The 15,612-nt window shown below is 41.0% G+C and overlaps 1 protein-coding gene across 4 annotated transcripts in view; it reads left to right on the forward strand.

The window, feature by feature from the left end:
• Window positions 1–15,612, forward strand: part of USP6NL (USP6 N-terminal like) — a 214,965-nt gene that overhangs the window by 147,358 nt on the left and 51,995 nt on the right. For all 4 annotated transcript variants that reach the window (XM_077836674.1, XM_077836681.1, XM_077836689.1 and 1 more), the window contains exon 7: window positions 10,484–10,591. In XM_077836674.1, the coding sequence (XP_077692800.1) occupies window positions 10,484–10,591 (108 nt within the window). The remainder of the gene's footprint in view (window positions 1–10,483; window positions 10,592–15,612) is intronic.

Raw genomic sequence — 15,612 nt, forward strand, 5'->3', positions numbered from 1 at the left:
AACACTCACTTCCTAATTCCCAATAAGACAATAGAGAAGGTACTTGTACTGAGTAAATTTGTACCTCAGGTGTGATGGGTGATGCTATTGAAGTGTCATATTGCAATTATAAAGTGGGTATGATTGAAACAATGGCCACTTGTGCATGCCATTAAGATGGACATTTACTGTTCCCAATAGAATGGGGAGTACCTCGTTAAAGGCAACTAATTGAACAAAGCACTATAAATAATGGCAGGGATAATAGAGCTTTATTCAGCAAGGGGCTTTATTTGCCAAAGGCTAGGAACTCATCGTCCACCCTGATCATCTGAACACTGCTGAGCACACAGAGACTCTTAAAACAAGAATTGAGTACTTCTCCCACCCTCTCCCCATACACACAACATGAATGATCCAGAGCACAAACTGAGTAGAGTTCCAGCTTCCCAAAATATGCCATAGATGGTAAGATTAAAGTATTGTTTATTATTTACTATTTATTAGAGAGCTGTTGCTGCTTCTCGGTAAAAGCTCTAATAAAGAGGAGGGGTGTGTGGCTAGCGCTTCAGTTATTGTGAGTGGGGGACAGGCACTGAATGTGGTAGCTCCTCAACCCTGCCATTCTTAAGGCAGCAAGGAACAGTGCTACAGTTGCTGGAGTAACTCCTGTCTTTCTCTTTCTGTCTTCTCTTTGGGTGTCCAAAAGCCAGAGAAGCAGCTTGTACCTAAAGAAAACTTACAGGCATTATCTTAGAGCGTCCCATTCCACCTCACGTCCCTGCAGTTCGGGAGAGGACTGCTCCTGAAATCAGTATATTAATAAAGCACCGTAAAGAGAATAGCACCATATTATTGCAGAGTTGTGGACTGTAATTGTAGTTGTGAATCCGTTTTGGAAAATGCAGTAATGAGATATTCCAGGAATGCAGAAAAAAGAGAGGAGGAGCAGGCCCTAAGGATAGAACAACCACGAGAACAACTAGTGTAAGTAGTTGGGCAGGACTTCTGTAATGACCTTTCATAATATATTACTGAGAAGGTTTTGCCTTCAAGAAACGTCATATCTGTGTATGAGAGTGAATTTATTTGATTATATTCCTCGAAAACTTTTTTATTCATAATTGCAAAGTACAGTTTTCTTTAATCCTCTCTTTTGTAAAGCTGCTTATCTACTGCTTCCTTAATTCTTTCCTTCTTAATTTTTCAGTTGGCGTTAATGGGAAAGCATTCGTGTGTGAGACAGAGAAAAAGAGAGAAATAATTTTAGGTGAAACTATATCTGCCACTTCAGATTTAGGAAATATTTTAGAGGTTATGAAAGATGTAAGACAAAGTCCTGGACACTGAATTTCTTCTTTAGTCATGTTTTATCTCACTTTGTTGCCCATATTCCTAACCTGTGTTGCAGAGGTAGGAGTGAGGAAGGGAGTTCATTCAGTCCTTAACTTCTCTGCTGATGCAGCTTACAAAGGTGCTAGTTTGAATGGATTATGAACATCTGACCACTAGTAACTGGACTGAGACCAAACAGCCATCTGAAGGTTAAGATGTCAAGTCTTGGTCAGATTTGAACTGGTGACCTAAAGGTAATCAAAAGTGCCTTAATAGAAACCATCTTAAAGGTAACTCAATAGCCGCATCTCAAAATGAAGCCCATTGGTTCCAAAATAATAATTATTCAGAAACCTCTTCAAGAACAGGTTGCACTTTCAGACACTGTAATGGTCTCCTGAAGCTACATAAACTACCCTTTTGCCTTTTGCATGTCTGTTGCTTGTCCAAATAAAATACTACTCTCTTCCAGGAGCAGCTTCTTATGTAGAAGATGTCTATTGAATGGCAAAGTTCCTCAATTTCTATCGTTCTTGACACCAGTTCTTCTAGTTTATGCTTTTACTTCCTAATTGTATTCTACAGTAACAAGCCAAGGTACATCAAGCCATCAGTCACTACTCATATTAAAGCTTTCCCGACTTAATGTGATCACAATTTTCAGGAAAGATTAAATAAAATTCCACTTACTATCTTCCCATTCGAATATTGACAACGCTATATGTCTGCCTTTCACAGTCTGCCTTTAGCTTTAGTTGAGAAGCTATCCACAGAGAGGGGGGGTTGGGAAGGGAAGGAGAATCTGCCAAGAAAAGGTAGCTAAGTTTATTTTAGAATTCATAGAGGATGTGATAGTCAAATCTCCACTTGCTTTATGTTCAGTCTTCAAAGCCTGAATAAAGTATCACTTTCCCCTCTCTGAGATTTTAGAATAAGATAGTGCAGAGCTCTTATGCTTGCACTCTCCTGTTATTGTTACAAAACCCATGAAAGATGAAATAACTAGTGAAAGCTCCATTATAGCAATACATTCCTTTAGGACCTCAGGATTTGATTCTTATCCTTGCCATGATTGATTCTTTTTCAGCTGGTGGCCTCCCTCAGCCTTCTGGGTGCCCAAATGACGATTCTCACTCTTAACAACTAGGTTTTCTGATAGCTGCCTCATTTCCCTTCCTGAGCCAATTAGATTTGTGAGCTTGCTCTTGCAACATGGCTTGAGAAGTGTCTTGTTTTTTTATTTTTCACAGATATTTTCACAGTAGCCCACAGAGTATGTGGGAACATTTTTGGGGTGTGTGTGCAAGTCTCATTAGGTAGTATGCATTTTACAGTCAGGTAGATTGACTAATTGGCTGTTGTAACAGATCTTGTTGAGCACCCACCTTGTGGCCACTTACAAGATTGCTGTGAGGAGATCCAGATGCTCATGTTTTAAGCCTCTGGAGTCTGAATAGAGCCCAGTCTTGGCACCAGCTCAGGGTGCATAGGTCCCCAATTGAGCACCCTGTCCTGAGAATTTAGACCTTGTGGCCCACTGCATAGTCCCTGAAAGCAGTGCAGAGCTCTCAGAATTTCCCTGTAGATCAAACATACCTTTGATGGAGTTCTGGGAGAGAGTGAGAGTCTTCTAGGTTACTGTTAACTTTCTCATGGGGCATGTGGTAAGGTATAGCACATAACCCATAGAACTCTGCACAGAAGTCAAATACAGTAAAAAGAAAAGGAGTACTCATGGCACCTTAGAGACTAACCAATTTATTTGAGCATAAGCTTTCGTGAGCTACAGCTCACTTCATCGGATGCATCTGATGAAGTGAGCTGTACCTCACGAAAGCTTATGCTCAAATAAATTGGTTAGTCTTTAAGGTGCTACGAGTACTCCTTTTCTTTTTGCGAATATAGACTAACACGGCTGTTACTCTGAAACCTTTCAAATACAGTATTGCTCTTTACTTATCACACAAGAAATACAGACCTATAAAGATATAATGATCTCTACATGCATTTCCTTGCCTCAGTTTCCTCACTAATACAGACCATTTTTTGGGCTGGGGTCAGAGTCCTTTGAGGTCATCCAGTGTTTTTCTGTTGCAATGCATCGTTTGTGTGCAGAAGTATGGAGCCTTCTCCCCCACAGCTCTTCCTCTCTGACTATGGCCTGTCAGTCCCCTTCCCCTCTCCTGCTCAAACGTCCTATGTCTCTCCTTTGAGTTTTCCCCTTGTGAATCCTTTTATATTCTCCTTCTTTTAGTCTGTAGCTTTGTGCTACTTGGGAAATTTCCACTCTCCAAACTCCCAGCCCCCCTGCAGATCAATTTGACTGAGCTGGTTTCCCACTCCAGCAGTCTCCTTAGCATAACTATTGTGTAGTCAAAACACAGTTATTAAAGTTAAGTCCTCCCCGTTGTACTCAGTCTTGTGTACCTGCTGCAGGTCCTGTCTGCAGTGGTGGAGACACATACATAGGGGCTTTCCATGATACAGCAGTTTCAGAAGAACAACTTCATAATGTCAACCAGAATTCCTAAGTTGTACAAACAGATCCCCCAAATCATCACAGATACTCATCTTGCAAAATCAAAATGAGTTCGTTTTTAAACTTTTCTTTTCCGTTTTAATTCATGCCATGTGTTTTCACTTCAGAGTTGGAAAGAGCTACTTAAGGATTCAATTCTACAGCCACTTTCTCTCTCTCTTAAAGTGAGGGGGACATATTCTCAGCTAGTGTAAATTGTCATAGCTCCATTGAAATCTGAGTTCAGTTATATCAATAGTGCTATGACAATTTACCCGAGCTGAGGTTCAGCCCCAGAGTGTGCCAGATGTAGAAGCTTGCATTTAAAAAAAAAAAAAAGATTACATTTTTTATGTAATACTTGGATAATTTTTTCATCATGTTTAATGCTAAGGGCACTGTTCCAATTTCATAATGCTGTGCTGTTATGGAGAAATATTTTCAGACAGTAACAGTTAACTGAAATATATGATAACATCTCTAACAAGAAAAACAAATATGTAAATGTAGCGCTGTAATTTCTTTTAAATCAGATATTGTTATAGTTTGGTTAGTGAAAATTCCTCCATTTCTGGAGGACTGTAATAGTTCTAGTGTGTGTATTTTGTTTTGTTTTTGAATCTAGAGAGAATACAAAATCTGTTTATGATCATGCAAGTCATATGATAATATACAAAAACAGCTATTTCCAACACAGGTATATAACTGTATATTTGCTATATAGGGTAATAGCAATGTACAGTTTAATGGTGATAGACTAAATATGCTAATATTCCATTTGCTTTTTCATTTGACTTTTCTTTAACAGTGTGGTAGCTGAAGACTTATCATAAAGGAGAGGTTTTCTGTTGTGTATAGCTACTGGTTTTGCTGAATATGGTTCGGCTCTCTCTTTCCTCCTATTAAAAAAAAAAATCTTTCACATTCCTTTCCCTTCTTATTGCCTGTGTAATTGAGCCTATGTCATGAAAGATTTTCTTCCTTCAAAGGAGATATCAATCTTGTTTCTGGCAGCTTTTGAGCTTCTTTCTGTCTCTGAAACCTGTCAGACAATGGGAGTCCTTAATCTAGCGTTCTGTTGTGTTTCTAGTCAGAATCTTGCAACATCTCTCAATAATGACAGGATCTGCCTCTGTTTAAATTCAGCAATAGTTCTGAGAATGAAGTCACTGGATCTGAGTCTGTAGGGCCTGCAGGGAAGACCAAAATGAGGTGTGGCATTATTCTGCAAGTTGTCTACATGCCTCTCCAGTACTGCAAAACTTCTGATCAAGTCAATTACAAATGTTTGCTCACATCAATATTTTCCTGTAGCTTTGAATAGCCCTGTTGGGTCCTAATATTTTTTCAATGGACGATGTTCTGCTTTGTGAACCTTTCACTTGTTTGTTCAAGTTATTTGTGCTGACTGTTCTTCCAACTTCGCTTTCACAGAAGTTCTGTCAGCCCTTTTATCATCAACCTTCAAGTCAGGATTTCAGAGAGCTGTCCTAGTTGCTGGTTGTTTCAGCCTGAGTGGGCACATAGCGTGGTAGAGTTGCCCACTCTGTTGAGACCCTGAAAACAAATCTCTCTCCTTCCTTAGTGTCACTCATTTTCAAAGGGTATTTTGTTTAATAATGCAGTGCTCAGGCCTTTGGCTGTTATTCCATACCATGATACAGTTTTGTTTTTATTTCAGCAAGAAGTTTGTATCACAAAGTATAGATTATGGAGCGTCCATTAAGTGCAGATGCTCAGTATCCTGCTGACCTTTCCCCACTCCTCCTTTTCCCAACCCTATGTGTTTATTTAGAATATAGATCTGTTAGTAAATTTTTCTCCAGTGTATAGGTTGTTGATTAAGAGAATAATTGATGGAAATGGATGAAGAAACAAGCAACAACATTGTTACGAAATGTCAAAAATGCTAGTTATTAAAGTACACCTGTACTTCAATAATTATCACCTGATTAGGAGAATGGCATGATATAGGGGACTAGTAATAGGATAGGACCTTTAACTTACTGATTACTAGGTCAATTCCAGCCTAGTTTGATAGCTACTGAAAGTCATTATTATCTGATGGCTTTTGGATGGATATTTGGAAAAGAGCTGCATCATTCCAAAGTTCCAAACAAAAAGTACCACAATTGGTGTCCGAAAATGGGCCCTGAAGAATTAATCACTTTCTCACTTATGGGTAGTTATCCCTGCAGATGAAGGCTGAGACAGACTGGGCAGGGGAGGTTGCCACCTTTCTAATGGCTGGTAACCTGACCAGCCTCTTCCCCAAGGCCCCACCCCTTCTTCACGAGTTTCCCTTGAAGCCCCGCCCCCGTCACTTGCTCCTCTCCCCCGGTAGGGTTGCTACCTCTGAGGTACATCTGCCCACACATCCTTTACAGACACTTGTTTGAACGTCTCCATTTTCATACACACACAGTGGGAGATTTGCTTCATTAGCACACCCATTCTGGAGAGCAGAGGAAGGGAACTCCCCCTTCTGCATGTACAGCTGGGGTGAAAGGGAGGACTCCCCCCTACATTTATACAGATGCCCAGATTGGCAGAGAGACTACCCTTATTTCCACCAGTACCTAAGAGAGAAGAAGGTCCCACCCACTTGCACACAGAGTGAGTGTGTGGAAGGAAGAGGAAAAAGGTGCTTCCCATTTGCAGCATGCCGACCCGAGAGAGGAGGGGGGGGAGCACGTCTCCCCACCCCATTTGTTGCACACCTGCCAGTTCCCACACCCTGCCAAACTCCAGGCTGAGAAACTTTCTGAACTTTCCCCAGTTGGGAGTAGGCAGGGCAGGGAGAGCTGGGTGCTGTGATTGGCTGGATGGGCAGGGCCCCGGGCTATGATTGGCTAGGCTCTGTCCCCCTCCTTATGAGGGTGGTGAACTTTCTCTCAGCGGGTTAAATTCAAATTGGCAGCAAGCAGTTTCCACAGATTTAAAAAAAAAGGGGGGGGGGCATCAGGGTTTGTCAAATGGCACCCAGACACACAAGCTGAAACCTGGACTGTCCAGCTGAAAACTGGATGGGTGGCAACCCGTCTGGTGGGACTTTGTTGAGTAAAGCCTGGTCTACACTTAAGTTTTACAAGCTAGGGGTCTGATTGTTTACTGAAATAGTTAAACTGGTAAAAGCCCTATTGTGGATGCAGTTGAGTCAGCTGATATAAAGGTGCTTTATACCAGTATAGTTAAAGCAGCAAAACTTTCTAATGTGGACAAGGCCTTACAATACAGCTGTCACCATGTCTTTTCTGTGGATAAACAGAGGATTGCAGCCTCCAAGATGGGCAATCCAATTCCTTTTACAAGCAATACATTTCACCCAAAATTTTTAAATGAAAATTCTCACCCAAGCATTTGCTGGCCTTTTTTAACGTGCATGAAACTGACAAAATAATGTAGAAATTTAGGTTATGGAATAATAGCAGCAAAATGTATATGCTAAAATCTATACACAACCCCAGTGTGTCTGATTGTGCCTTTAGACAGCAAGCTTTTTGAGGATCGCAATCTTTCTGCTTGATGTGCATATACTTTTTGCAATGGTGAAGGATTGTGTACATCTGCCTTGTATAGTAGAGATGACAATTTAGTGATAAATTTCCCTATCTCTGAGAAGCTCTAAGTTGGCCACTACTCTTCATGCTTTTTAGCTTTTCACATTGTACTTTTGAATGGGCCTCTGGTCCTTGGATTATTAAAAATGAAAGCATTTTAAAAATTTAAATAATCGCCTAGTGTCACTAGTACATTCCTAAACCTAAAGCTTAGATCTGAACTACTTGAAAATGTATCTTTAAAATGGGGATTTCTGTTGCCCAAATAGCCTAAAGTTTACCCCAGTGGCTTGTTTACTAGCCTTTCACCTCTGGAAACTTGAGTTAAAATCAGAAATGAAAATAAGACTAAGATTCTCTCTCTTTGTGGTGGGAGAGTTGTTTTTAAATTGCTGCCTAGATTACAATCATAATTCATACAGATGTTTTATGTATGCAGTAATTTGTCACTTGATCTACTGTGACTTTCAAAGCATGTTAAATTAAAAAACAATCCAATAGATCTATTATTGAATTACCTCTCGTTTCGTTTATAGTCAATGTTTTATCCGCATGAAATGACTACAAAACCAGTTACGAAATTTCAGAAGAAAGATCTATGTTTTTTAATTATGCTGATATTGTGTACTGTCTCATGCTTTCAGTTATGATATACTAGGATAATGGGTGAGAAGAAATGCAGTACACAGTAAGAGTCAGTCTAGATTTTCTGTGATAAAATAACAGCAAAATCTTTAGTATACAAGTACTACAATGGTGGGTACAACATAAGATGCTGCAAATGGAAAAGTAAATAGAAACAATTCATTCTTAATCTCCAGTCCATTTGTCCAAATATACTTTTTAAAATTTGCAATAGCCTACATATTCCTCTTTGGGTATATGGGGTGTGTGTATTTATTAAAAAAAACTCAAACTATATAAATTCAAAGATATTTTTATGTTAGTCACATATTGGTCAGGTTTATATCTTGAAGTATATTAACACTGTAACATGCTGCTTGCTCCATAGGGGAATGAGAAATGTATTGCCCTGGATATAGGAGCATCAGAACTATTTGATTTAATACTGGCCTATTGTTTGCTCTTTTAGTGATATTTCTACTGCTAACCAAACTAGCTATGTTAAGGTCAGAGGGATTTCTGCTTACCTCACAGCTATTGAGACCTGCTGTGGGTGAGGTGCATGTGCTTGCTTAACCATATCTCCAAACGGATACTATTTTGTAGGTGGCATTCAAAGAAATACCATCATTTAAAAGCATTGTTTCCAGGAATGATTGATGCAGATATTCAACTTGTTTTGTAAGTGGGAAGAATGCTCCAGAGTATCATCCATTTCTGTTCTTCATCTCATTTCCTTTCCTCAAAGGGTTCCACACTGGGCCACAAATCCTGTGGCCAATGGAGGGTTGGATGAGTCCTCACTGATCTAACCTTTGGTTCTGGTTCATGCAGGATTTTCCCAGTGTTTGACAATTTTGGTGTTGTTTCCTGTAGCCCAAGTACAGTAGAATGTTTTAGAGGCAGGACTTCCAAAAAGAATGGAAAAACATGGGCATTGCTTTTACGTGCTGGTAGATGGGCTGTGTAATTGGAAGGAGATATACAAGGACTGAGTGGTGCCTTTCTCCCCCATTTCTCATCCTTTCTGTATGTGTCTTAGTGCAACAACATATCTATAGGGAAATTAATTTGTATTGCATAATTAAAACTAGCTTTCACAACATGTATTGGCATTGAATCGGGCAATACTGTTACATCATGACTATCTACCATACAGGTTTCAGAGTAACAGCCGTGTTAGTCTGTATTCACAAAAAGAAAAGGAGTACTTGTGGCACCTTAGAGACTAACCAATTTATTTGAGCATGAGCTTTCGTGAGCTACAGCTCACTTCATCACGAAAGCTCATGCTCAAATAAATTGGTTAGTCTCTAAGGTGCCACAAGTACTCCTTTTCTATCTACCATACAGTATTTGTCACTGCAGCCAAAAGCATTAAATCCTTTAAGAATGCATTTTTGTATAATTTGTAACTCATAATGCACAGCTAAGCGGAAAAAATGTCTGGTTACTTATTAGTTGACTCTGATCAGATCTCTCCAAATGTGACAGTTACCAGAATATCTGACCTGAAATCTGTTAGTTTGATATGTAATATTTCCTGTACTTGTGATGGTCTTATACTTGCATGCACTTTAAATCAGGGTAAGTCTACACTGCAATCAAGAGGTTTGAGTGCCGTTTCTGTAGGCATACCTGAGCTAGCTAGAGATCAAAGCTGGCTCAAGTATCAATAGCAATGTAGCCATGGCAGCAGGGGCAGCGGGATGGCTAGGCTCCTATGTACAGCCCCGCCCACGACGATGGGTACATACTCAAGTGGGTAGCCATGCTGCCACCCATGTTGCTCTGGCTATGTTTTGAGCTAAATCAAAGTTGTTTTGGGTATGACACATGAGCTGCGCTCACACCTCCTGATTGTTGTGTAGACGTATCCTCAGTGTTACAGTCCCACAAGACATTTTCAAAAAGGATAGTGCCACATGTTTTGAGTGTTACTGATTTTTCAGAGTTGTAGTATACTACTGGATTATCTTTTTTCCCCCTCTCAGAAACTTTAACTTCTTAATTCACCCCGCATAATAATAGCGAGTTATGTGTGGACTACTTTGGAACTGATTTTGTTTATGAGCTTAGTGCTTATGCACAGGGCCAGACTGACAACGCTTCAGGTGTCTACTCATGGAATAAGTATAGCACAGGCAGCAGCAATGCAAGTTTCTCCAACCAGTCGTGCCATTGTGCACGTCCTGACCTGGAAGAGCCTCTTCCAGGAATGAGAGGATAGTTCAGTCTCCATGTCTCGTCCTTGGCCTCCCTGCTAAGGCTGCCAAAAGGGATCCCAGTTACCAGTATTTATTAGACACGCTGAACCTGCCAAACTACTTCCAGTCCTACTTCAGGGCTGATTGATAATATTATGACCTTCTTCTTTTGATAATAATGCTTGATGCAGGGAAGGCCCTCACTCACCTCAAGGTTTTCTGGCTTGTTCTGCATTCAGTTTATTTTTTTCTTTTTACAGTTCCATAGGAGAATTTATAAAGGAATCCCACTGCAGCTGAGAGGCGAAGTCTGGTGTTTACTACTTGATGTCCCTAAAATGAAAGAAGAAATGAAAGACTTTTATAATGTGAGTTTGCAAAATTTCCCCTTAGAATTACCAATCACAAACTCTTAGATGCTGGGAAATATTGAGCTTTTATTTTATGCAATGTAGCAAAAGGAGTAGAAATTGTATTTAACTGTATTTTCAACTCTCTCGCCAAAGAGAAACCCATGGGGGCTCAGCATTTGATCCACTTACTTTTTGGTTTTGTAATTTATGTAATTCTTCCGATTCCCTCCCCCATCAATCAAATAAATAAAGTGCAGTTCTACTCAGAAAAATAACTATAAAAGTAGCATCATTTTACTCAGCAGAATCTCCCCCTGCCCCCAAAGCCCTATCTGTTTAATTTAGTGAAAAAAAGTAATGGGGGGGGGGGGTTTGTGTGTGAGTTTTTTCTCCTTGTATTGTTTTTTGTTTTTTACTCTTATTAGCCCTGCAGAACCAACACAACTTTGTGGGAGTGAACTTTTACCCACGTGTGCACACTAACTCCAGAATGAGTCCTTATTCTGAATTAGCTTAATCCACTTTGGAAATTTATTAAGTTAATTTGAAATAAGAACATACAAACAATAAGGAATACAGTTCATCCACTTGAAATTGACCCCCTGCTTTATTCTGGATTAATTTTCATGTGCGGACAAGCCCTAAAAAAAACCCTGAAGACCTGTAAGTTTGATTTCTGCTTTGCAGAAGGAAAGGAGTACTTGTGGCACCTTAGAGACTAACAAATTTATTTGAGCATAAGCTTTCGTGAGCTACAGCTCACTTCATCAGATGCATTCAGTGGAAAATACAGTGGGGAGATTTATATACATAGAGAACATGAAACAATGGGTGTTACCATACACACTGTAACCAGAGTGATCACTTAAGGTGAGCTATTACCAGCAGGAGAGCGGGGCCGGGGGAGACCTTTTGTAGTGATAATCAAGGTGGGCCATTTCCAGCAGTTAACAAGAACGTCTGAGGAATGGAGGGGGGGGAGGGGGGGTAAACATGGGGAAATAGTTTTACTTTGTGTAATGACACATCCACTCCCAGTCTTTATTCAAGCCTAAGTTAATTGTATCCAGTTTGCGAATTAATTCCAATTCAGCAGTCTCTCGTTGGAGTCTGGTTTTGAAGTTTTTTTGTTGAAGTATTTCCACTTTTAGGTCTGTAATCAAGTGACCAGAGAGATTGAAGTGTTCTCCAACTGGTTTTTGAATCTTCTAATTCTTGACGTCTGATTTGTGTCCATTTATTCTTTTACTTTGAGACTGTCCAGTTTGACCAACGTACATGGCAGAGGGGCATTGCTGGCACATGATGGCATATATCACATTGGTAGATGTGCAGGTGAACGAGCCTCTGATATTGTGGCTGATGTGATTAGGCCCTATGATGGTGTCCCCTGAATAGATATGTGGACACAGTTGGAAACGGGTTTTGTTACAAGGATAGGTTCCTGGGTTAGTGGTTTTGTTGTGTGGTGTGTGGTTGCTGGTGAGTATTTGCTTCAGGTTGGGGAGCTGTCTGTAAGCAAGGACTGGCCCATCTCCCAAGATCTGTGAGAGTGATGGGGCCTCCTTCAGGATAGGTTGTAGATCCTTTATGATGCTCTGGAGGGGTTTTGGTTGGGGGCTGAAGGTAATCGCTCGTGGCGTTCTATTATTTTCTTTGTTGGGCCTGTCCTGTGGTAGGTGACTTCTGGGTATTCTTCTGGCTCTGTCAATCTTCACTTCAGCAGGTTTCTTCACTTCAGCAGGTGGGTATTGTAGTTGTAAGAATGCTTGATAGAGATCTTGTAGGTATTTGTCTCTGTCTGAGGATTTGGAGCAAATGTGGTTGTATCGTAGAGCTTGGCTGTAGACAGTGGATCATGTGGTGTGGTCTGGATGAAAGCTGGAGGCATGTAGGTAGGAATAGCGGTCAGTAGGTTGCGGTATAGGGTGGTGTTTATGTGACCATCGCTTATTAGCACCGTAGTGTCCAGGAAGTGGATCTCTTGTGTGCATTGGTCCAGGCTGAGGTTGATGGTGGGATGGAAATTGTTGAAATCATGGTGGAATTCCTCAAAGGCTTCTTTTCCATGGGTCCAGATGATGAAGATGTCATCAATGTAGAGCAAGTAGAGTAGGGACATTAGGGGACGAGAGCTGAGGAAGGGTTGTTTTAAGTCAGCCATAAAAATGTTGGCATACTGAGGGGCCCTGCGGGTACCCATAGCAGTGCCGCTGATTTGAAGGTATACATTGTCCCCAAATGTGAAATCGTTATGGGTGAGGACAAGGTCACGAAGTTCAGCCACCAGGTTTGCTGTGACATTATCGGGGATACTGTTCCTGACGGCTTGTAGTCCATCTTTGTGTGGAAGGTTGGTGTAGAGGGCTTCTACATCCATAGTGGCTAGGATGGTGTTTTCAGGAAGATCACTGATGGATTGTAGTTTCCTCAGGAAGTCAATGGTGTCTCAAAGATAGCTGGGAGTGCTGGTAGTGTAGGGCCAGAGGAGGGAGTCTACATAGCCAGACAGTCCTGCTGTCAGGGTGCCAATGCCTGAGATAATGGGGCGTCCCCAGGATTTCCAGGTTTACGGATCTTGGGTAGCAGATAGACTGCTGAATTGGAATTAATTTGCAAACTGGATACAATTAACTTAGGCTTGAATAGAGACTGGGAGTGGATGGGTCATTACACAAAGTAAAACTATTTCCTCATGTTTATCACCACCCCCGGTTCCTCAGACATTCTTGTGAACTGCTGGAAATGGCCCACCTTGATTATCACTACAAAAGGTTCCCCCCCGCCCCGCTCTCCTGCTGGTAATAGCTCACCTCAAATGATCACTCTGGTTACAGTGTGTATGGTAACACCCATTGTTTCATGTTCTCTATGTATATAAATCTCCCCACTGTGTTTTCCACTGAATGCATCAGATGAAGTGAGCTGTAGCTCACGAAAGCTTATGTTCAGATAAATTTGTTAGTCTCTAAGGTGCTACAAATACTCCTTTTCTTTTTGCAAATATAGACTAACATGGCTGCTACTCTGAAACCTGTCATTTTGCAGGAGGAGGCAGTCATGGGTGAAAGACCATACTAATAAGTAGCCAGAAAGTAAGCTTGAAGCACTATATCTCATGATCCTGCCCTCATCTTGTGAAACTTTGGCAGTAGTTCCCACTGTTGTCTTGGAGCTGGAGGCAGATTTCTTTAAAAAGAAAGTATGGTGGTAAATAAAAATGTTCAGTACGTTTTAAAAATAAAGCAATAACTGGGTTGTTTGACTCCAGAGGAGTTTCATGTATTTGAATCAGAGTAACAGCCATGTTAGCCTGTATTCGCAAAAAGAAAAGGAGTACTTGTGGCACCTCAGAGACTAACCAATTTATTTGAGCATAAGCTTTTGTGAGCTACAGCTCACTTCATCGGATCCATACTGTGGAAAGTATAGAAGATCTTTTTATACACACAAAGCATGAAAAATGGGTGTTTACCACTACAAAAGGTTTTCTCTCCCCACACCCCACTCTCCTGCTGGTAATAGCTTATCTAAAGTAATCACTCTCCTTACAATGTGTATGATAATCAAGTTGGGCCATTTCTAGCACAAATCCAGGGTTTAACAAGAACGTCTGGGGGGGGGGGTGTAGGGAAAAACAAGGGGAAATAGGTTCCCTTGCATAATGACTTAGCCACTCCCAGTCTCTATTCAAGCCTAAGTTAATTGTATCCAATTGGCAAATGAATTCCAATTCAACAGTCTCTTGCTGGAGTCTGGTTTTGAAGTTTTTTTGTTGTAATATTGCAACTTTCATGTCTGTAATCGCGTGACCAGAGAGATTGAAGTGTTCTCCGACTGGTTTATGAATGTTATAATTCTTGACATCTGATTTGTGTCCGTTTATTCTTTTACGTAGAGACTGTCCAGTTTGACCAATGTACATGGCAGAGGGGCATTCCTGGCACATGACATATATCACATTGGTGGATGTGCAGGTGAACGAGCCTCTGATAGTGTGGCTGATGTTATTAGGCCCTATGATGGTGTCCCCGAATAGATATGTGGGCACAGTTGGCAACGGGCTTTGTTGCAAGGATAGGTTCCTGGGTTAGTGGTTATGTTGTGTGGTATGTGGTTGCTGGTGAGTATTTGCTTCAGGTTGGGGGACTGTTTGTAGGTGACTGTAGCCGTCAGCTTCAGCCCCCAACTAAAACCCCTCCAACACATTATTAAGGATCTACAGCCTATGCTGAAGGATGACCCAACACTCTCACAAATCTTGGGAGACAGGCCAGTCTTTGCCTACAGACAGCCCCCCAACCTGAAGCAAATACTCACCAGCAACCACATACCACACAACAGAACACCAGGGGGACACCATCACAGGGCCTAATAACATCAGCCACACTATCAGAGAGATTGAAGTGTTCTCCGACTGGTTTATCTCGTTCACCTGCACATCCACCAATGTGATATATGCCATCATGTGCCAGGAATGCCCCTCTGTCATCTACATTGGTCAAACTGGACAGTCTCTACGTAAAAGAATAAATGGACACAAATCAGACGTCAAGAATTATAACATTCATAAACCAGTTGGAGAACACTTCAATCTATCTGGTCACGCGATTACAGACATGAAAGTTGTGATATTACAACAAAAAAACTTCAAAACCAGACTCCAGCGAGAGACTGTTGAATTGGAATTCATTTGCCAATTGGATACAATTAACTTAGGCTTGAATAGAGACTGGGAGTGGCTAAGTCATTATGCAAGGTAACCTATTTCCCCTTTTTTTCCCCTCCCCGCCCCGCCCAGGACGTTCTTGTTAAACCTTGGATTTGTGCTGGAAATGGCCCAACTTGATTATCATACACATTGTAAGGAGAGTGATCACTTTAGATAAGCTATTACCAACAGGAGAGTGGGGTGGGGGGAGAGAAAACCTTTTGTAGTGGTAAACACCCATTTTTTCATGCTTTGTGTGTATAAAAAGATCTTCTGTACTTTCCACAGTATGCATCTGATGAAGTGAGCTGTAGCTCACGAAAGC

The sequence above is a fragment of the Eretmochelys imbricata genome, chromosome 1 (assembly GCF_965152235.1).
Source record: "Eretmochelys imbricata isolate rEreImb1 chromosome 1, rEreImb1.hap1, whole genome shotgun sequence".
Classification (NCBI taxonomy): domain Eukaryota; kingdom Metazoa; phylum Chordata; order Testudines; family Cheloniidae; genus Eretmochelys; species Eretmochelys imbricata.